Below are 23,245 nucleotides of genomic sequence, written 5' to 3'. Positions count from 1 at the left end.
TTTTTCCTTGCTAACCTCTGCTGTGCATGAAGCTAAATGGATAAACCTATAGTTACTATAGGGACTATGCTATAGAGCAGTGTTACTCAACCAAAGAGCCAAATGATTGAAAATACCTTCACAAGAGCCACAATCTAAGAGGTAAAAAGAGGCAAAAACTGCTTGAATTAGCAATAAAAATAGGTTAAAGGTGGCAAAAACAGTCAAAAAGCAACAAAAAGTGGGTGAAGATGGGGAGAAAAAAGTGGAAAAATGGTCAGAAAGTAGCAGAAATGGGTGAGAAGTGACAAAAAAAGCGGGTGGAAAGTGACTTAAATGGGCAAAAAGCAGTCAAGTGTGGTAAAAATGGTCCAAAAAAAGAGGAAACAAGTGGTATGTAATTGCAAAGGGTAGTTTAAATGGGCAAAAAGTCAAAAAATGGTTTAAAAAAATGGGGGAAAAGGGATATCTAATGATGAAAGGTAGCTTAAATGGGGAAAAAGGTGAAAAAGGGCAAAAATGGGATAAAAGTGGAGAAAATGGGGGGGGGGGGGGGGGGTAAAAAAAATTTTTAAAATGGCCCAAAAATGTATATATATATGTATAAAAAAGGGGGTATTTAATGGCATTCTAACTGAATAAGAGGGAAAAGCAGATGTTTAAGGGCATTTGCAAACCAAAATATCCAAAATATATTAATGTTAAAAATGTTTAGAGATTAGACAGAAATGTTTGAAATGTTGTTTAATTGTTTTTCAATTTGAATCCTTCTTGTGGGTGGGGGTCCACCTAATGAACAAGTTCTTCTTAGGGGAGGCTCACTCTCACACACTTTGAAAAGCCCTGCCTTAAAGAACAGCCACCCATTAACAACAACTATTAAAAAGACGTTAAAAAGCTTCAGATTCCTTATTTTATGTTGTAGAAAATGTTAGTAACTCTAAAGGTTGGTCTTCATCACTGACGTTATTTCTGACATCTTACCTTAAACTCGTTCTACTCTAAGATAATTTAATAATGATTAATGAGGCTCAAGGTGTAAGTTGACGCACCGGAAGCTGGTCTTATTTTGAAGTAGGTCAGCGGAAGTGGTGTTGGCGGCGGTGGCGGCTAGCTTGACTCGCGTCCCTCGGTGACATATCTCCTCCTCCGCCGCCGCTCCGCTTCAGTCCTCCGCCTCGCCATTGTGAGAGCGAAGCTCGGTGAGTGCAGAGGTCGAGGCTTCCGCGGAGTACAAACAAACCAACAAATAAACAAACAAGCAAGACGGATTACCGGCGCGTTTCTCCTCCATGTTCGTCTTCTTCGGCTGTTTCCTCCTCACCGTCCGCAGCTCCACTCCCGGCCTCACAGACCGAAGACACCCATGCAGCAGAGGAGACCCTGGATGGGTCTACATGTGGTGAGTGACAGAACAACACAACACCTTTGAAAACTACACCTAAACTTCATCATCGACTCTCTCTGATTAACCGGTTAATCGTTTTAAGCCCGGACAGTCTGTGAATAACTTCATAACAGCAGAAGAAGAACTCAGCTGTTGTTCCCACACTGTCAGAGACAGTTAAACCCTCCTCTGCGTACCTGTGGTCGTTTTAACGGGTTAAAGTTGCATGGTTTGGGTTTTCCAACGGGTTATATCCCCGGTTGTGTGTGGAGGCTGTGGCCGGGTGTGGGGGCCTGGCGGCCGGGGCAGGTGGCGGGCAGCAGCCGGTGGCCTGGAGGTCCCGGAGGATCTGGAAGCCAGCTGCTGCTGTGACAGCTTTAAACCGAGCTCACCGGGTCACCCGCGGTGATTTATCCACGGTGGAGTGAGACTGAGCGCCAGATAAGAGAACAGCAGGCAGGGTGGGGGTCAGATAAAGAATAATGATGCATTAGTGTGTTTTTGTTTGGTAGGGAGGGATTTCTGCACCTTTAAATGCCCCTGCTGGAAGTTTAAATGCCCTTTTAGTTCACATTAGTTCACATTTGTGACCAGAAACATAGCCGTCAGACATGGATGTATGGATGTTTAATGCACAGGTGACAAACTAAAGGCCCAGGGCCCAAATCCGGCCCAGATATCATATTAGTATTCTGACTGGCCCACCAGTATGAGGTCTGCAGATTTCCTCCAGTATAAAAATGTTAACTGTAATTATTTAAAATATCCTTATTAAACCAGAAAAATCTGAAAAAGTAAAGAGTAAGAAAGATTAGATAAAAAGTCAAGAATGTGGGGGAAAATTCATTTGTGTTTTTCATATTTTCAGTTTTGCATCTGAAGATTACGACTCAGACTTATAATTTTGAGTTTTTCGTTTCATTCTTTGACCTTTTCAACTCCTAATTTGAACTTTATATGTCACATTTTTATCTTTTAGATTCCCAATTTAAAATTTTAAGTCAAATTTTGACCTTTTCAGCTCCTAACTTTGGCTTTTTAATCCCATATTTTGACTTTTAAACTCATGATTTCAATTTTTTCTCATATTTTAATGAGTGATGCACGATAACTATTTTTTTGAACTGATACTGATAACCCATAATTCCTTCTCCTAACGGCCGATAACCAATAATAGCCGATATATTTTTTTAATTGTTGATTTAACAAAAGAAGTTTATTTGATGTTTATGCACATCTGGGGGTAAGAAGGGGTTGATATGTAGTGAGCAAAGATATTAATAACTAATGTTTACTAATATCACTCATGTTTTTCAAAAAACAAAGAACCATTCTGACTTTCTAACTGTTATTATAGTTCACTTTTATTAAACATTTGATTTCCAAGTACAGCAGACACACACAGAGCTGACAGACGGTTTACCCCATAAAACCAAATGATAACAGGCTGTTATGATTAACATATGGACATATTTAGGGGTCTGGGTTTTTTTTTTGTTTTGTTTTTTTTGCTTAAGCCAGAATTAAAGCAAGCTGATGTTTGACTTAAGATTAATAATATGCACTGCCATCAGTCATATCAGAGACAGGTTAAGAATGTAAAGTCCACCGTGGTCTGTGGCTAACTTCTGTTCATAACGGGGATCAGACTGAATGAAACCAAACAGAGCAGGCAGGATCAGGAGACTGAGACTGATTTTGTTATTAGAGAAGTGAAGAAAACAAATATATAATATAAATATGTTATCGGGCTCGTCTGTAATGATGTCGGACAGATAAGAATGACGTAATAATTTCCTGTTATTGGCCCGATAGTTATTGGGCACCTCCTAATTTTAACACTTTAAATTCATAAGTTTTACTTTTTATATCATATTTTAACCTTTTACACTCCCAATTTTGAATTTAAATCATATTTTTAACCGTTTTAAGTCATCATTTTGAATTAGCTCATATTTTGACATTTTCAAATCCTAATTTTTGGCTTTTTAATCACAAATTTTGACCTATCAGACTCACAATTTAAAATTTTAAGACATGACTTTAAAACTCTTGATTTCAAATTTGATCTCATATTTTCACCTTTCAAACTTATGATTTCAACTTCCTCCTCGTATATTTGCCCTTTAAAAACATTATTTTTCTATTTTTAACGTGGATCAGACTGAATGAAACCAAAACAGAGCAGCCTTTAAACTTATCATTTTTACTTTTTTAATTTTAAATGATGTATCATCAGTGCTGTTTTTTATATGTATTACAGGTGAAAATGAGGTTGACAGTTCTGGTTAAATCTTGACCCTGTTAGGCCCTCAGGTCAGACCTGAATCCAGAATCCGGCCCCTGCTGTGATTGAGTTTGACACCCCTGGTTTAACTGATAGCAGAGGCTTTTTGCAGCATTTCCTAACACTGTTTTAACCTCTTAGGGAAGCTTGTGTTTGATTAGATTGTCTGCTATGCTGCTCTTGTAAACAAACTTTTTGAGAAAAATCATTTTTGTGACTAACTGAGACAACACTGTAAATGGTAAACAAACTTACAACCAAAATAACAGCAATATCATTATTTACAGTGGCTAAGTATTCACCCCTTTGGATGTTTCACATTTTTATTGAGTTTATAAATACATCATTGTCAATATAATTTAGCTTTTTTTTTTTTTTTTTTTGATAAATAAGATTTTTTTTTAAAGGCCAGCTGCTGTGAAGCATCCCCACAGCATGATGCTGCCACCACCGTGCTCCTAGGTGGGGATCAGGGGCGTAGCTAGGGATTTAGGGACCCCTGAAAGAACATAAAACAGGGACCCCCCTTAATTGGCTAGCCAAGCCACAAATGTGTTGTCATTTTTACAAAATTTCATGCATTTTCATGTATTTTTGAACCATAATCTCTCCATTTATGGTTACTATTTATACAATGGTTAAATTAAATTTACCTGCATTAGTTTGCAGTGCTAGACTAAACCATCTGGACATTTTTAAGGGAGGAGCAGGGCCCCCTCAGTATTTAATTTTATTCTATGTGATACAAGTTTCAGTCTGTTGACTGATTCATTTAGTCGCTTTTAATTCAACAATGACACTAACTATTAAGAAAAAATAAATAAAAACACACTTTTTATTACAGGTTTCTCAAGGGCCCCTCCCTTCTGGGGGGCCTGGGTTATCAGTACCCCCCCCCCGTGCTACGCCCATGGTGGGGATGGTGTGTTTGTGGTGATGTCAGTGTTTGGCGTCTTGTCTGGTGGTCTAAAAGCTCCATTCTGGTCTCATCAGACCAAAGAACTTTCTTCCTCTTGACCATGGAGTCTCCCACAGTCCTTCTGGTGAACTCTAGTCCAGACTGAATCTGAGTTTTCTTCTCTCTCTTTGCCTCTTCAGAGCCTTAAAAATGTTTTTATATCCATCCCCTGACTTCTACTTGTCGGGGAGTGTTCTTTTGTTTTCATGGTGTAATGGTAGCCAGTGACTGGATCTTCCAGGTCCAGGTGTCTTTATACAACAATCACTTGAGTCCCAGGGACTCTGTTAAAGTAGAATTTTTATAATAAGTCATCTTCTATTTAAAGCCTTAACAGCGTATTTAAAACCATCAGAAGTATCAGAAACTAAACTGAACTTTATTTTCTTTAACCTGTTTGTCGACCAGGGTTATAATTTGATTTTTATTGATAAATGATTTTTTTGAAGACATAGATTTCTCTTGATTTCTTTCTCTAAGGTTTTTTCCTGATGGATGGACCGGTCCAAGACGCCACCTCAGAGAAACATTTGGATTATTTACACGGCGGCTCGCTGAGCAGATGAAAATGTTTTTGGAGAATTGCTGAAATAATTTTAGAGAAAAGCCCCAAAAATAGAATCTGTAATCTTACCTCTTAAATTTCCTGATGTCGTCTCTTTCTGACATGATTCTTTATTTTTATCTGCTGAATACCTGTGTCGTCTATGAGGACAGGGTTTATGACAGACGTGAACTTAATACTGATAAATTCATCAAAATAAAATAATAGCTCTAATGCTACTCTTCATCCTGAATACTCCCATGAAACTACACTTCTGTCGTTGTTCTGAGTCCTTTCTTTTCATGTGTAGTTTCCTCTTTAGCAGTAAAACAATTGTTAAAATGGTGAAAGACGGCGTTTTTGGAGCTTTTCCACATTGTGCTGGCTCATCTCGTCTCCATTCAACTCTTTTTTTCAGTCTTTCTAAATAAAGTTTCCACTGAGGATTGAACCTGGTACCTTGGGTGTAGTCACATCACCAGTGGGATGTCCAACACAGGAATCAAACCCCTCTTATCGAGGCTCCTTGTAACCGTCCCTGACTCTGAGAAAGAGCTGTAGACCGAGGACCAGGTACGCTATCACCTCGATGCCCTCCGCTGTTGTTGAACTGTTTCTGTGGCAGTTTCAGGCCAAGAGGAGGAAATATCAAAAATCGTGATTCCATCAGGGGGTCTGGTTTGATTCAGTACCGAAGTAATTCATGGCTTAATGTGTGGGCCGCGAAATACTTATTTGTGGCCACAAAATAAGTATAACGTGCACACGAAATGCTAATTAATCATATTAATATCATTCCTGGACATCTGGGTAAGCAAATCGAGTGCATCTTCCTATCCCTGCGTCCAAGTTGTAAAGCAACCTGGCTCTCAATACTCTGTTTAAATGTTTAAATGGTTCCTCGCAATGCCAGGCTTTTCAGAATGTCTTTGTAGCTCATTCCCAGCCTAAATTAAAATTCAATCACACTATCCCTGTCCATCATGTAGCTTTGGCCCCTCTACTGCCTCTACCCTTATACCTTAGAGAAGGAGCGCTCAATTTGCTTACCCAGCTGTCCAGGAATGATATTGATATTATAAATACGTATTTTGGGCACACATTATACTTATTTCATGGCCACGAATTAGTATTTCGTGATCATGAATCAGTATTTCGTGGTCATGAATCAGTATTTCGTGGTCATGAATCAGTATTTCGTGATCATGAATTAGTATTTCGTGGTCATGAATTAGTATTTCGTGGTCATGAATCAGTATTTCGTGATCATGAATTAGTATTTCGTGGTCATGAATTAGTATTTCGTGGTCATGAATTAGTATTTCGTGGTCATGAATCAGTCTTTCGTGATCACGAATTAGTTTTCGTGATCATGAATTAGTATTTCGTGGTCATGAATTAGTATTTTGTGGTCATGAATTAGTATTTCGTGGTCATGAATCAGTCTTTCGTGATCACGAATTAGTTTTCGTGATCATGAATTAGTATTTCGTGGTCATGAATTAGTATTTTGTGGTCATGAATTAGTATTTTGTGGTCATGAATTAGTATTTTGTGGTCATGAATTAGTATTTTGTGGTCATGAATTAGTATTTTGTGGTCATGAATTAGTATTTCGTGTCCATAAATTGGTATTTTGTGGTCATGAATTAGTATTTTGTGGTCATGAATTAGTATTTCGTGTCCATAAATTGGTATTTTGTGGTCATGAATTAGTATTTTGTGGTCATGAATTAGTATTTTGTGGTCATGAATTGGTATTTTGTGGTCATGAATTAGTATTTTGTGGTCATGAATTAGTATTTCGTGATCATGAATTAGTATTTCGTGGTCATGAATCAGTATTTCGTGATCATGAATTAGTATTTCGTGGTCATGAATCAGTATTTCGTGGTCATGAATCAGTATTTCGTGATCATGAATTAGTATTTCGTGATCATGAATTAGTATTTCGTAGTCATGAATCAGTATTTTGTGGTCATGAATTAGTATTTTGTGTGTACGTCATAGCTGTATTGTGGCCACAATTACATTTTTTTGACCATTTCATGTCTGGGGCTCCGTACTTAGGAAATAATCGCATATCAAATTGCATTACTGAGGAAAATGATCACAATTTGATTATTTCCCAAATCGTTCAGCCCTCATCAGAACCCAGTAATATTCTGACACACTCTTCAGCTCCAGCATGAGCTAACTGTTAGCCAGGATGCTAGCACCAATGCTCTGATCCAACACACATGACCTGATAGCATCAATAAATCAGAACTAATGAGGGCCCGGTCTGTGGGTTTTAGGAGCCTAGCAGACTCTGTGGGCAGGTCTGCATGAATCCGGTTTGAACCACAATAAACCAAGATTGATTACTGATCAATCCATTTGACCCAGTTTATTGATTTTAAATCTTCATCAGGGCTGATAGGAGAGAGAAAAGCTGTCAAAGTCCACAGAAACTTCTTAAATATTCACCCTCCATGATCTGAACAGTTACCCCGTTATCAGTGTAGCTTAAAGGCGTGTTAGCCTGGATGCTAACAGTTGTAAAGCTGCAGGAACACGGCGGAGAGTTTGAGCTGTGTAAGCATGTAAAGTGGAGTATCCTCATGTTGCTCTGTGGTGACAGAGCAGCAGCTGTGAGCGGGGGAGGGGCGTAAATACTGGCGTGCCGCGCGTTTCCTGGTGTTGACTCAGAGTTTAAAGGGAAGAAAAAGAAGAATGTGGCGGGGCAGCAGCCCTTTAGAAAGTGGAGCAGGCGGAGTCAGGGAGGGTTACGGCAGACTGACAGGCGTTCACTCTGCCCTCAGTACAATCAGCACTCTGTGTGTATTATGTAAGGCTTCGACATTGGACTCACACACGCCGCATGAAGCCAGTTAGAGTCCACGCGCTGATACGAGAGCTGGCCGAGGCCAGGAGGAAAGACGGAGACGCTGCAGATGAGGAGGAGCTGGGTTACTTCTCTGTGAGGTCAAAGATAACAGGAGCTGATAACCCACAAAAGAAAACACAATTCAGCTCAGCTCAGAGACGTTTAAAAACACGGCACACTTTTCTGTCATAGAGACATGAACTCCTTATCAACGACCACCCCCCCAGAGAGGAGTTATCCCCTTTAAAGCTGCTCCATTTTCACTAAACATAAAGAGCTGTTTGAGTTTCATGGATGAATTTGACATAGAGGGAAAAAGCTGTTAAATGGGGCCTTTCTGGTTTTTTCCTTCAGCAATCCCAGAATGCTTTGCAAGCAGCCAGAACAAATCAGGAATTCAAATTCATCCACGAAACATCAACAGTGGTTTACACCCCATAGACAGTATTAAAGGGCGGAGCCTTTCAAAATAAAACTCAGGTGTTAGGATGAACTCTGCCACGTTCATTATCGGCCAATCAAAACAGGACGTAGTCGGCATGCCCCGCCTCTGAGTATTAAACTACATAACCCAGTCAATCCAGGATACTTCACTGTCAGTGGAGCCAGTTGGAAAGTTAAACTCTCCCTGAATGGTCCGGAGAGGAGCGAATAACGTCTTTTCAAAGACAGAAAAGAAATGTCTCAGTGTGGATCTTCACTCTTCGTTTGATAAAAAAAATGTCCATTTCTGATCGAACTGCTGCTAAAGCTGCATCCGTGCTCATCTCGTCACTATAGCAACCCTTGTTTACAGGTTTGCAGTCGCTTCAACTAAACCCCGCCCCTAGCTACCGCCTCTTTCTTGGCAGATGATCCTGATTAGGGCTGAACAATCCCCAATAATCTAATTGCAATTGTTTCCTGCAGTATTGCGATTTTAAAATGCGATCATTTAGGTTCGTCATTTTCTCTGTTGTTCAACAAACATCAGCAAGAAATCACTCTATATTATAACAAGTACAACATTAGATAAGTTAAACTAGGGCTAGATAAAAAATATATATATCTTACTGCGATTTTGGCTCATATAGCAAATTTGATATCAGTTGCTTTATTGAAGGGGATGATCATTTCTCATATTATTCACATTTTGATGAAGAAAATTAAATGCATGAGTACACAAAGTAAGATTTTTGTAAAAAAAAAAAAAAAAACATTTAAGGATACTTGAAGGGTTGAAGACTTTTTTTGCCACTTTTATCCCATTTTTGCCCTTTTTCTCCCCATCTTCACCCATTAAAGCTTCCTTTTGTCATTAAGCACCGCTTTTTTCCTAGTTTTTGACCATTTTAGCCACTCCTTTTTGCCACTCTTATCCCATTTTTGTCCATTTTCACCATTCTTTCCCCAATTTTCACCCATTTCATCTACCTTATGTCATTAAATACCACTTCTTTCCATTATTTTGCCCATTTTAGTCACTTTTCACTCATTTTTTGCCACAGTTTTGGACCATTTTATTCCAACTGTAACTCATTTTTGTCACTTCTCACCCTTTTTTTTTTGCTACTTTCTGACCCTTTTCCTCTCCATTTTTGCCCATTTTCACCCATTTTTGTTGCTTTTTGAGCATTTTGCCACGTTAAACTTATTGTTATTGCTACTTCAAGCTGTTTTTGCCACTTTTCACCACTTAGATTGTGGCTCTTGCAAAGGTATTTTTCAACATTTTGGCTCTTTGGTTGAGCAGGGTTGAGTAACACTGGTATAAAGCCTTAAAAAAAAGAGAAAAAAGATCAAACTGATATTTTGACACTTTTCTGGTTAAAGAAATATTGCACTGTCTGCGATTTGAAAATTGCATAATGCCATATTGCGATTTAATCTAATTTGCGATTAATTGCCCAGCCCTAATCCTGATTGGTCAGGACATTCTCTGACTGGAAGCCAGTGAATCAGCTTGAAGCTTTGAGAGATGACAGACGTGGAATCTGGACAATCCATCGGCTTTGCAGTGTTGCTAACAATGACCACAATTCAGGAGGAATTTACGACAACCGGTGAGCAGAGGTGAACAGAGCATCCCCACTTATTCTTCAGTCTCCATACAGAATAACTTCCTCTACATCCCCTCTGATACACGTCATCAGCTTTCTGCAGCTTTTTTACTCCAAAGATGGAGAAGGAACCTGTCGTAGTTTCTGTCATTGTTTGTTGTCAGTCATAATTTCATAATAATCCTGGAGTCAGGGAGGAGAAGTTTGGTGTCAGTGTGCAGATCCAGAAGGCCTATGCTTAGGTCAGGGGTGTCAAACTCAATCACAGAAGGGGCTGGATTCTGAATTAAGGTCTGACCTGAGGGCCTACCAGGGTCCACATTTAACCAAACTGTCCTCATTTTCACCAGTAATACATTATAGGTAAAAATAAGCATGGATGATAAATGATTTTGAGATTTAAAAATTCAAAATGATTAGTGAAAAGGCTCAAAATCTGAGATAAAAAGACAAATTTGTTCGTGCAAAAGGTCCAAAAACAAAATTAGATGTTAAGTTAATGCTTTTAAAGGGCAAATATATAAATCAGAAAGTCACAATCATGTTTTTAAGGCCAAAATATGACTTGAAACTGTGAACCCAAAAGGTCAAAATATGAGATAAAAAGTCAAAACTATGAATTAAAAAGGTCAAAATATGAGATAAAAAGTCAATTATAAATATAAAAAGCCAAAAAATTAGACAAAAGTCAAGACAATGAGTTGACAAAGTCAAAATATGAGATAGAAAAATCAAAATAATAAATTCAAAAACCCTAAATATAAGCTAAAAGTCCAAATAATAAATGTAAAAGGTCAGAAAATGCGATAAATAGTCCAAATAATAAATATAAAAGGTCAAAACATAAGATAGAAGTCCAGAAAATAGTTTGAAGTCATAATTTTGCTATGCAAAATCGAAAATATGAAATGAAAACACAAATGCATTTCTACGGAAGAGTATTAGGGCCACTGAAAAAAAAATAATTTTTGAGACAAATTTTTTTTTTTTTCAATTGTGAGAAAAAAGTCAGAATTCTGAGATTAAAGTCAGAATTCTGAGAAAAAAGTCAGAATTCTGAGATTAAAGTCAGAATTCTGAGAAAAAAGTCAGAATTCTGACTTTAATCTCAGAATTCTGAGAAAAAAACATTTGAGACTTTTTTTTCATTTGAAGAATAAACTCAGAATTCTGACTTTAATCTCAGAATTCTGACTTTTTTCTCAGAATTCTGACTTTAATCTCAAAATTCTGACTTTAAACTCAGAATTCTGACTTTAAACTCAGAATTCTGACTTTAAACTCAGAAGTCTGACTTTTTCCTAACAATTGAAAAAAAAAATTTGTCTCAAAAATTGTTTTTTCAGTGGCCCTAATACTCTTCCGTACATTTCCCACATTTCTTTTTATGTAAATATTTTTATTCTTTATATTTTTTTACCTTTTTATGACTTAAGGATGTTTGTAAGTTTATCATTTTATACTAGAGGAAATCTGCAGACCTCATATTTTAGGGCCAGTTATACTTAGATAATGATATGATCTTGGGGATCAGATATAACTGTACCACGGGACGAATTTGGCCCCCGGGCCTTGAGTTTGACACCCCTGCTTTAGATGTACGATTGCAGGATCGCTCTATTTATCCTAAATATGTGGGGCATAAATTAAGAGTGTAGCTTCTGCACCACTGATGAAACTAACTTGGTTTCACTTTCTTCAAAGTTACTATTGCCTCGTTGCCATTTGAAAGCTTCTGACAGAAAAGGAAATTTCCCTGTAAGTTCTGGGACGTGTTTTCAAAGTTTACTGTCAAAAACAAACTAAAACAGTCTGACTCATCCAGGACTAAAGCAGCAGTCTGCTGAGAAACCTGCAGATAAACACCGGGGCAGACGACAGGGTAAAACCATGCATCCATGTTTGTGTTTCTTTTTCACGCTAAAGTCACCGCAGTGATATGACTCAGACACTTCAGCACACACACACACACACACACACACACACACACACGGAGGGGATATCCTGCAGAGGAGGAAACACTCTGAGCTTCGTCCTCTGTGTGTGAAGTTCACCTAAAGTTTCCCTCTGAACTCTCAGGTCTCAGTTACCGGCAGCAGTGAGGAATGCTCATGTCAGCTCGTGTTTTCAGCGATGAGTTCATATGCAAATGTCAGGGCCACACCCCTCAGGTTCTGTGCAGATTTCAAAACTTTTCATCATCAAGGCATCTTCAAACTGCACACCACAGTAGAAGTGGATCACATGAATGCTGCATGACTAATTTGTCCAAATATGACCCCTGTTAAGGGATCAAAATAGGGCTGAACTATTGGCGTTTTGAAGCTTTAGGAGGAGGCTGGGGTGGAGGAGGTGTAGCTTTATGCTATAAAGGAGGCGGCTGGGGTGGAGAGGTGTAGCTTTATTCTATAAAGGAGGCGGCTGGGGTGGAGGAGGTGAAGCTTTAGTCTATAAAGGAGGCGGCTGGGGTGGAGGAGGTAAAGCTTTAGTCTATAAAGGAGGAGGCTGGGGTGGAGGCGGTGTAGCTTTATGCTATAAAGGAGGCGGCTGAGGTGGAGGAGGTGGACAAATCTCAAGTTAAAGAAATATTCCATTTGCAGCATACCATATTATGATTTAATGTAATTTGCGATTGATTGCCCAGCCCTAGATCAAAACACCACGATTATGGGCAATTAATTCAAAATGGCAGATTTCCCACGATGAAGTGAAAGAAAAGGGCTTTAACTCCGAGGCAGTCCAAAGTGGGCGTGTCTGAGACTAGAAGACCTGATGCACTTGAAAAATGTCGTACACTTTCTGAGCCTGCCTCAGCTCTCAAAAGTCTCTCAAAAAACGTTAACTCCTTGACTCCTCCCACATTTCAGCTCTGCACAAACAGGAGCTTCACTCAGAGTATGTTGGTATGAAACTATCAAAAGAGATGTTGAAGGAAGAGCCAGAGTTTTAGCCGAACATTGATTAGCTTCAAACAAGAAGCCGTTACCGTCTCTTCCTCTGACTGTGAATAAAAGCTTGATATTAAAGAGTCAGCAGTGACGTGTTCCTGCTCGTCCCACAGACACTCGCCGACTGTCAGAGGAGAAAAGAGTTTATTTCTGTCCGCAGGCTACACCAGTCTTTCTCTGTAGAGTCCTCAAAGACAGACACTGAACTGAGACAACTGTTAGACTAATAAACCTTCAAAACATTCATGTACTCTGATTAACTCGCCGTAAATACACAGGAATGACTTTAAAGCAAGGAACGTTCTTACTTCATGTTTCAGGAGGCTTTCTCTATATTCAGATGGCCTTAAGAGATTGGTGACTGCACTTTAAACAGCAGAAGTACACAAGTGAGGGATTCTTTAAACAAACTTTTAATGATGAAAATCCACCAAAAACTGTGGAAGTATCTCTGACTTCAGTCCCAGGACAAAGACACTGTGGTCAAGATTAAATTTAGGGCTGGGTATTGTTAAGAACTTCACAATTCAATTGGATTTTGATTCTTTAGGTTGCGATTTGATTTGATATCGATTCGATTCAATATTAATTTAAATGCTTCAGTGTCGATTCAGTAAGAAGTAGAAATACACAAATAACCTGTTGACAGTTTTTTAATAATTATTTTCATGCCCATGTGAACATATTTGGTAAGTCACCTCACATTTTTTAGCAAAAAAAACATCTAAAAATTTGCACAATAATAACTTATTTGTGCATATGGAGAACAAAAGTAAAAAGCATGACAGTTCTGTATAAACACTGAAAAAGTTAAGTGCATGTAAACTTAAATAATATTTCTGTCCTCTTGGAAATTGTGATAAACCTCACATAACATGGTTATGGTTAGTTGTTGTTTGGTCGAGTGTGGCCTCTGTCCATACAACGCGAATCACACGCACAGCGACCCCCACTGGCCAGGAGGTAAATCGATTCAAAGGATTTGCTGAGTCGATATTGAACTGGGGGAGGAAATATTGCGATGCATCGATCAATCGATATTTTTACCCACCCCTAATTAAATTATTGTAGTTCTAAATCCAATATCTGTACCAGAGGGTAAAAGTGTTGCTCACATATCTGGGCGCTCAAGCATATCTGCTCAAGCTCTGTCAGGATTCATTTTACCCTCTACCTTTTCAAGCTTTCCAAGACTGGCTGCTTAGAAGCATCCCCACCGCATGATGATGCTGAGAAGCATCCCCACAGCACGTTGCTGCTGAGAAGCATCCCCACAGCACGATGCTGCTGAGAAGCATCCCCACCGCATGATGATGCTGAGAAGCATCCCCACCGCATGATGATGCTGAGAAGCATCCCCGCAGCACGATGCTGCTGAAAAGCATCCCCGTAGCATGATGCTGCTGAGAAGCATCCCCACAGCATGATGCTGCCACCACCATGCTCCACAGTGGGGATGGTGTGTTTGTGGTGATGTCAGTGTTTGGGGCCATTCTGGTCTCATCAGACCAAAGAACTTTCTTCCTCTTGACCATGGAGTCTCCCACATGCCTTTTGGTGAACTCTAGTCCAGATTGAATCTGAGTTTTCCTTAACAGTGTCTTTCTCTTTGTCACTCTCTTTGGGTGTTCTTTTGTCTTCATGGTGTAATGGTAGCCAGGAATACTTGGTCTAAATATTTCTATTCAAACTGTATTTTCTGTGCCATGTTCCGAGTTTAATGCTAAAATAAAAACCAGCTGCTCCCTGAAACAGTTTTGAATCCAGAATAGTGGACTTTTGAAATGAGATTAAGAGGATGCAGTAGACTGTGATTATCCACACAGGCCAACTATAATTAGAATTGGAACTGTTGTACACCCCTAGATAAAAGTCAGTAATCTAGTGGACGTCAGTGCCTGTTAGAGACAGCGACACCAAAACTAAGGCTCCATGTTTACAGCTTTAAACCAGCAGACAGGGTTCAGGATTTCAGCAGGACTTTGGTTCTCCTCTTGGACTGAAAATAAAGAAATAAAAAAAAACATAAAAACTCATGAATGTGTCCGGAGTCTGCTACAGGTGTCTCATTTACACAAACAAGCCCCAAAGATAAAACATTCATCTTTGAATCTGAGAGCAATAAAATCAGCAGATGTTAGTTTTAAATGTGTGAAAGTCTCTGTGAGTTTTTAAAGGACCGACCCACAGCGTGACAAAGATAAATAAAGTCTCTGGTATGTAGGTTAATGACAGCAGAGCAGGTAGGCAACCGACGACGGCTTCACCTCATGACTCACCCAACCTTTAGAGTCCCGGCCGTCCTGGAAATCAGCTGATTGATCAGAAACGAAACCAAAACACAGTTAGGGAGTTTTTAACCGATGATTTCTGTATTTTTCTCTGCTTTAATCCTGGTTTTCAGAATTTTTCTCAGTTTTTATCCTGATTTTGTCTCGTTTTCTCAGTTTTAATCTTGGTTTTCTATTTATTTCTCAGTTTTAATCCAGATTTTTTTTTATTTCTCAGTTTTAATCCAGATTTTTTTTTTATTTCTCAGTTTTAATCCAGATTTTCTTTTTTTTCAGTTTTAATCTTGATTTTCTGAATTTTTCTCAGTTTTATTCCTGTTTTTTTCTCTTTTTCTCTGTGCACACAGACATTATCCTCCTCTGATTCTGCAGAGCAGTGATTGCAGCGTCTCTGTTTTCATTCTGTGTGTGTGTGTGTGTGTGTGTGTGTGTTTCGGGTTTTAATGGAGTGAATTGGGACGTGTTCTGACATGTGGAGATCAGATCCAGATAAAGGACAGAAGCCCTCATTCTGGTTTTTCTTACATAAACTGAGATAAACGTGGTGTAAACTCTTTTTTTCTGACCTGCTGTGAGAAACCTGAAACATCAAAAACTTCCTCTTTAGCAGACAAATCTGTCCCAGAGCTTCCTCGGTGTTCCTGAATCCAGAGAGAGATTTTTAAAGTGATAGCCTCAGTCTTCACAGGGCCTGGTCTCTGATTCTCTTGGTGGTTTTCTCTAACGCTAAAGGTCACTGAGTCGCACCATGGGCTGATGAGGACTTTTTTTTAAAATAAAAGTTCAACATGCATCCTCCTCCTGGGTCTGCCTCTCCCCGTCACCTCTTCACCCCGTCCTGTTGTGATGCAGCAGCAGATGGACCCTCTGAGGTCCTCTTGAGGGGCCCCACATATGATTTTAGTCCTGAGGAGGAGGGAGAGCCAAGGAATTATCATATTTAAGGAGGCTGGGAGTGTTGGTGTTGTTTAAAGTCAGCCCGGTCAGCACTTTGACCCTGCTGGCAATCCAGGGGTCACGGGTCCAGATCTCCAGCCCAGCAGCTGCTCCTGCACCCATATGGACCCACATATGCTTAATTATTATTATTATTCTCTTATCCTGCATTTCAAGGATTGTTTTTGTACCATGAATGTAAGAACCTAGACCAACATGGAAACACGATCCATTAATACTACAGTGTGTTAGGGCCACTACAGGAAGAAAAACAATAAAGATCTGTTCATTTTTTAGAAAAAACTCAAAGTTTAAAAAGTGTTTAATTTACAACACAAAAGTGACATTTTTTCACTTTCAAAGTTGTGAATCATAAAGTTAAACCTGGAATTTTTGGGACCATAAAGTCAAAAGTCAAAGGTCCAACCGCCCTGTAAATTTGGTTTCTTGTACTTTTTTGACTTCACACTGTTGTAAATTTATGATTTTAAAAACTTGACATATTTGAGTTTTTTAGTATCAATATCAGAGACTCTTAAACTCACACATTTCCAATTTTTGCTTGTAAATTTGCTACTTTTTAAACTCTGTTAATCTGAGTTTGATTTCTTGTAAATTTTAACTTTATAATCGCAAACATTGTGATTCTTTTTCCATATGAAAATGAACAGATTCTCTTTTTTTTTTAATTTTAGGTTTGCAGTAACACCTTGTGTTTCTATTTATGGTTTTAAAACAATTTATATAGTAGGGGTGTGTATTGGCAGGAATCTGGTGATATAATACATATCATGATAAAGGGGTGCCGATATCGATATATTGTGATATTTTTGTAATTTTACACACACACACACACACACATATATATATACAGTGCTTAACAAATGTATTAGACCACCTGTCATATTTGTCTCAGAGACCATCCAGCATCATGAAGTGCTTTAATGCGGACTCTTTCATTTTCAGTCAGCTCTCCACGTTTTACCATTTTGAACAGGAATGAGGAATTTCAAACTGAATTCACCCAAATTTGAGCCGGCTCACTGGGCTTCTCTGAGAAGTCAGAAATGAATCAAGCATAACATTCAACCACTAAAACTCATTTTTCTGTTCAGGAATGACAGTAAATGACTATAATTTAACATATTAATCAAGAAATATTAATGTGCTTTACTATTTTTCAGTTTTTTTTTGTAAATCAGTAAATTTGAAAATTCATGGATAACAATAATAATGATATTTTAGCATTAAAATATCATTTGGGTTAAAGAGCTTCAACATATTGGTGTATTAACCATTGCAGAAACATAAAAAATTATTTTGGTTATTACCAATGCTGTTAATTTAGGGCAGCTGTGGCATAAACCTTACTTTGGTTAGGGTTAGGGTGGTCTAATACATTTGTTAAGCACTGTATATATCAAATTCTGATAACATCAGAGCAGACAGGGTCCTGACCCCCCACCCCCCTTCTCTCACATTTTTGCCGCCCCTCTTAGGGGTCCCCAGACCCCCTGGATCAGGCTCTAATCATGCTTACAACATCTGGTCTGGTTTTGGTTTTAGGGCCTGAAATTGCCGTCATCTAACAGTAACGGTTTCTGGAACAACCCATGGTAGAGCAGCAGCTCCGTGTTCTTCTGTGTTTAACACCGTCTCTGGTTCAAATCAGTTGCCAGCTCTTTGAAATATGACCCAGGATAAAAACCCCAGAATGACCCTTTAATGTCCCGAGGTAAAGTCTAAGGCTGATCTCAGATCTGAACAGCCAGAGAGGAGGTCTGAGGAGTTTCCTCCTCCGCGCTCCTCCAGGAGGAAGTGGCCTGTTTCCTGTTTGGCGGCTCAGGGAGTCAGAAGGTGTCAAACGCCCACCGATCAGCTGACCGCAGCTCACATGGGAGCAGATCAGCTGACTGTGAACACACACACACTTCTCATCAGAGCTGGTGGGGAAGACGCTCAGCTGCCAGAAAAGTTGGGAAGCTTCATTAACTCAACATGTCACGAGTAAAACAAACTGACTTTCTCTTTTTTTAGATCTTTGCTTTTAAATCTGGAGATCATGATTATTAATTATTATTGATTTTAACTTCAGGACATTTTTGTCATTACTTGGTTTTTTATTTTGAAAAACTGCGGTCCTTCTGCCAGCCTTTACCGGGGATGGACTGGGACAGAAACTCTTGGTTCACTCTTCTGTTTCTTTATCAGTAATCTTTATTTATGTACTATCAGTGTCGTGTCTTCTTCTCTCCTCAGATTTATGTTGGCTAACGGGCTGAAGAGGAAGCTCCGTGACCATGAGGACAGTTTGGAGGAGGTGGCGTGCCCTCCGGTGGCGGGGACCGTGTCTCAGGCGTCCGCCTCTCTGCAGCGTCAGACCGTCCTCAACATGTCGCTCGTAAAGCTGTACGGCCCCCAGCTCGGCGCCGACCTCCGTCTACGTCGCCGGGTCCTCATCAACAACATCATCCGCCGTATCCATGACGACCTCAGACAGGAAGGAGGCGTGGGCACTCTCTTCCTGTCCGCCACTCCCTCCATTGCCGCCACAAGCCGAGACCAGGACAGCTACCGGCCGTCTCTGTCGGGGCTGACGGCGCTGGACTCCTGCCTGACGCCCGCCTCGCTACTGGAGGAGGATCTACCCATGTTCTTCACCCTCCCCTCCTCCTCCTCTCAGCTCCACCTGCACCACTCCCCCAGACTGCCGCCACCCAGAGACAGCTTCTCCTCCGCCCTGGAGGAGATCGAGGAGCTCTGTCCCTCCTCGTCCTCCTCCAGGCCACCGTCCCCTCCTCCTCAGAGCACCACAGATGTGGTCATGACGGAGGAGGAGGGGCGGGGCTTAGAGGGGGTGGAGAGCAGGGTGGAGAAGCCTCTTCCTGCCGCTCCGCCCTCCTCTGCCTCCTTCCTCACAGACTTCGCTCTGGACGACGTCCTCTTCACAGACATTGACGCGTCCATGTACGACCTCGGACCCTGTCCGCCCCCTTCAGGAGCTCCACCCACTAAGATGGCCCCTGTCATGATGGCAGTGGGCGGGACTCAGAGCACGCCGTTTAAAATGGACCTGGCTGAACTGGACCACATCATGGAGGTCCTGGTGGGCAGCTGAGAGGAGAAAGACCTGGTCTTTCTCTCTGTTAGGTTTTTAAATGTCAAGGTCCGTCACACTGGCCGATGCGGAGGCGCCAATTCAAACAAAGTCGCACTGATTTACTTTTTCATCACCAGTTTGGCCGAGCTGAGCCAAGATTGGTGCTCTGGGCTGAGCGTGCCCACTAGGGACGGGTGTTAATACCGTTATCCCAGAGTATTAAAAATAGCCACAGTATTGGTGTAATCACCATCATGAAGACGCTGCTGCATAATGACACACTTTTATAACATCTTGAGAGAATTTGTCCCCTTCAGCAGAAGTTAACAGAAGCTAAAGCTGTCTTCATCGGTTTAAAGGCACAGGGAACTTCAGTCTGATGATAGCTGATGATCATTTCTCTCATTAAATCAGAGAGGAGGGAGGAGAGAGAGGGAAAGAGGACGAAGAGGTAAAAGATTAACCTTGTTTGCTCTTCGTCTATAGTTCAGTTTATTCATTAAGTTTAAAAGCAGTTCTTCAGCATAAACCACATCAGCGCTCCTGTGAACATTGACGTATAAATGTCTTTAATGTCAGACCTGGAGCATTCTGGTTCAGGATTTAGTGAAACCCCGTTGGAGGTGCGCTGTGCTTGCACACAGACAAGGGGTTATCATCATTTTGGGACGCCTAGCAGACGTGTTTACGGCACAACCGCGGCACCAAACATTGAAATTAGGGATGCACCGATGCTGCATTTTTCCAGTTAGTTTTCTTTTCAGAGATGTTCCTTATTCCTCCTCTCCACAGTTTTTCAGTGCGTGGTTTATATTCTGCTCTGCTTTAGTCGTCCTCATTTCTGTTAAAATATTCTTCAAACTGCACACATGGATCCAACTTTGACTACATGCTGAGTAGTTTCTGCTGTGATTCATGAGTCCTGTAGGAGTACTTAGACCTGGTTTACCCAATACTTGTATGGGTATGTGTGCGTCCCTGTCTAAGATACCTGCCAGGGGTGCAGATGGGTTAGTGATTAAAGGCGTGCTCCATGTAAGCAGGTGGCTCAGGTTCGAATCCGGCCTGTGGCCCTTTCCACTCTCGTCCCCGTTTCCAACTCTACCCGCTGTCCTCCTCTAATAAAGCCCCAAAAACTAAACCTGAGAATCTAAAACCCCTGCCAGATGACCACTAGAAGAAGAAGAAACCTTTTCAACAGAAGCTCAGCTATTTAACATCATCTTCTCTTAAACAGGTCGCTTGGTTGTGATGGAAAACCAAATCTTCTGCTGCAGGTCGAGCCGCTCCATGAAATGAAAAAGCCCCAAAGACGCCGTTTACAAGAATTTCAAAAACATCAGCACAGATTAAAACCTAAAAAATCCTTTAACACTTTATATAAGTGGATTTTTGTTAACTATTCCAAGATCTGGATCCCAGAGGATTTTATTTACAGTCATCTTCTCTTCATGGACTCAGTGTCATGGTTGATTTGGTGCTGGATTAATGAGTGACACTCGATGAACAGTGGAGCATGCTCAGAACACCCTGACTGGATCAGGGCTGACTGGCGATTATACATCAGAATAATTCGACCCTTATGGTCGAGTATTTCCCGGCAAAACCAGCCTCAGAATTCAGAAACTCATGTTTTCATGTTTTTGACAGAAAATAGAAAAAAAGAGACAAACAGAACAATTTTTAAATTTATTTATTTGGTTTTTTTTTTTTACACACAATAATAATATCTGAAGCAGTCCAGGTTTCTTTATTTATATTAATTTATTTTCCTCCTAATATTAACATTGTCCATTAAAACACCTGTGCTTTTTCCACTGACAGAGGGCTTTTATTTTGAAATGTTCACTTGTCCCATTGGGTTTCATGATTTCCTTTTCCTCAAGTATTTCATGAAAACAAAAAAAAACATAATTGGGAAAAAAAACAACAAAAAAAACATTTTTTTGTGAATGAAATGTAAAAACAGGAAACAGTTTGTTCATTAATTTTTTCAGAAAAAAAATGTTTTTGACAGAAAATGTTCAAAGTGGAAATAGAACGAGAAAACGATTTCCTCCTGATTTCTGAGGCCGGTTTCAAACAGGAAATGGAACAGTTAGCAAACACACAGACCCCTCGTCCGGTATCTTAGCGTGTTCAGTCAGACCAGGGTTTACATGCCCGTAGATAAATCTCCTTTTCTGCTGTCATGTAAACGCACTGACCGCATGGCGAGCGTCCAGAGAGCAGACGCTCCGTCTTCACCAGGCCAGTGTGACGTTCTGTCTCTTTTTCTACTGAATGTCTGAGAACTGTAAAGAACAAACTTTTCAGAGACTTTTTTACTGTTTGCATGTTTTTTAAAAATGAGAAATTTTAATAAGCATTTATATAAAAACGGTCCTGTGCCTTTTTAAACCTCTGATCACACCGCCATGCCTTCTCTCTGTATGAATGTTTGTGTTGATTCTAAAAGTCAAATAGACGACCTGGAACATGAATTATTCTGTCAGCCAATGATGTGAGACTTTAAATTCTATAAAAAGGACAAAAACAGACGATGTGTCTGTGTCTTTTACTTTGCTTTGGTAAGAACAGATTCATTTTTCTCCAGCGGTGGGAAATCTTTGATTTTTGGAGAAGTACTCGCCCGAGCCCTCAGTCCTTTCTTCTTTTGGAGCTCACAAGGACAGAAATCTTTATTACGAGCACGTGCAAAATAGAAATGTTAATACTGTATGAAAGTTGACTAGAAAACTAAAGACACGTCTTAATCTATGTGCCCTCTAACATTTAAGACCTCACTGGTAAAAATCACTTTTTAAGGTCGTAAATCTCAAAGACCAAGTAAAAGTCTTTTCAAGGATCTGCTGGAACGGTGACGCATTTCCCTCCATAGAATTCTATTAAGTGTCTTTAAGTGAATCCGTCCCACAGCTAGAACAAGACTGAGACAGAGAAATGTACAACCATCTAAAAGCCGGGCCACTTTTTTCTTGGTATTACATTAAAACTGGATCCTTGAGTCCACATGGCGAGGTTTTCATCAGAGCCGCTAAACTGAGTAAAGACCACACTGACCCATCATAGCCTCAAACACCCGAATCTAAACCAGTGTTACTCAACCAAGCCAAGAGCCACAATCTAAGTGGTGAAAAGTGGCAAAAATGGGTTCAAGTGGACACAGAAAAAAGATAAATGGTCAAAAAGTGACAAAGAAGTGGCAAAAAATGGGTGAAAGTTGGGCGCACAAATGGTCAAGTGGTTTAAGGTGCTACCCATGTGCAGTATGTGGGTGGCCCAGGTTTGAAATAAATCTTTAAAAAAAATGGGTGAAAATTGGCAAAATGGGGAGAAAAAGTGGCAAAAATCGATTAAAAAATAAGTTACATGTGGCAAAAAAGGTCCAGAAAAACTGTTAAATGTGGCAATGAGTAACTAAAATGGGAAAAAGTGGAATTCCATGGCAAAAGGCAGCTTAAATGTGCAAGAAGGGGAAAAAATGGAAAATAACAAAAGCAAGCTAAACGAGGCAAAAACTAGTGAGAAATGGCAAAAACTGATTAAAAAAAAAAAGTTTCAGGTGGCAAAATTGGCAAAAATGAGTGAAAATAGACTAAAATGGACAGAAGTGGCATAAAATGTGGATAAAAGTGTCAAAATTGATTAAAAATGAGTTACAGTTGAAAAAATGGTCAAAAAAAACTGTAAAATGTGGCAAAAAAAAAAAAGTTAAAAGACACAGACAACAGACAAAAGTGGCAAAAATTAGCAAAAAGTAGCATTCAATGTTAAAGGCAGCTTGAATGAGTGAGAAGCAGTGTTAAATTTGTCGACTAAAACTATGACTAAAAATGTTCGTTGACTAGCTTTTTTCCATGACAAAAAACTAGACTAACAAAAATAGATCTGTGATGACTAAACC

The 23,245-nt window shown here is 39.9% G+C and overlaps 1 protein-coding gene across 1 annotated transcript; it reads left to right on the top strand.

Annotated features, from left to right (window-relative positions):
• The first annotated feature begins 1,158 nt into the window (after positions 1-1,158).
• On the top strand, positions 1,159-21,863 carry LOC121507914 (SERTA domain-containing protein 2-like). The gene is made up of 2 exons (XM_041784306.1): positions 1,159-1,381; positions 18,498-21,863. The coding sequence occupies exon 2, from the start codon at positions 18,502-18,504 to the stop codon at positions 19,354-19,356; it is 855 nt and encodes a 284-aa protein (XP_041640240.1). The 5' UTR covers positions 1,159-1,381; positions 18,498-18,501; the 3' UTR covers positions 19,357-21,863.
• The last annotated feature ends 1,382 nt before the right edge of the window (positions 21,864-23,245 follow it).

This window comes from Cheilinus undulatus, linkage group 4 (assembly GCF_018320785.1).
Source record: "Cheilinus undulatus linkage group 4, ASM1832078v1, whole genome shotgun sequence".
Taxonomy (NCBI): Eukaryota; Metazoa; Chordata; class Actinopteri; order Labriformes; family Labridae; genus Cheilinus; species Cheilinus undulatus.
This window is presented reverse-complemented; position numbering and strand designations above follow the sequence as displayed.

Excerpts from the sequence above, each read along its gene's own strand:
- LOC121507914 (XM_041784306.1), top strand. The coding sequence starts at position 18,502 with ATGTTGGCTAACGGGCTGAAGAGGAAGCTCCGTGACCATGAGGACAGT.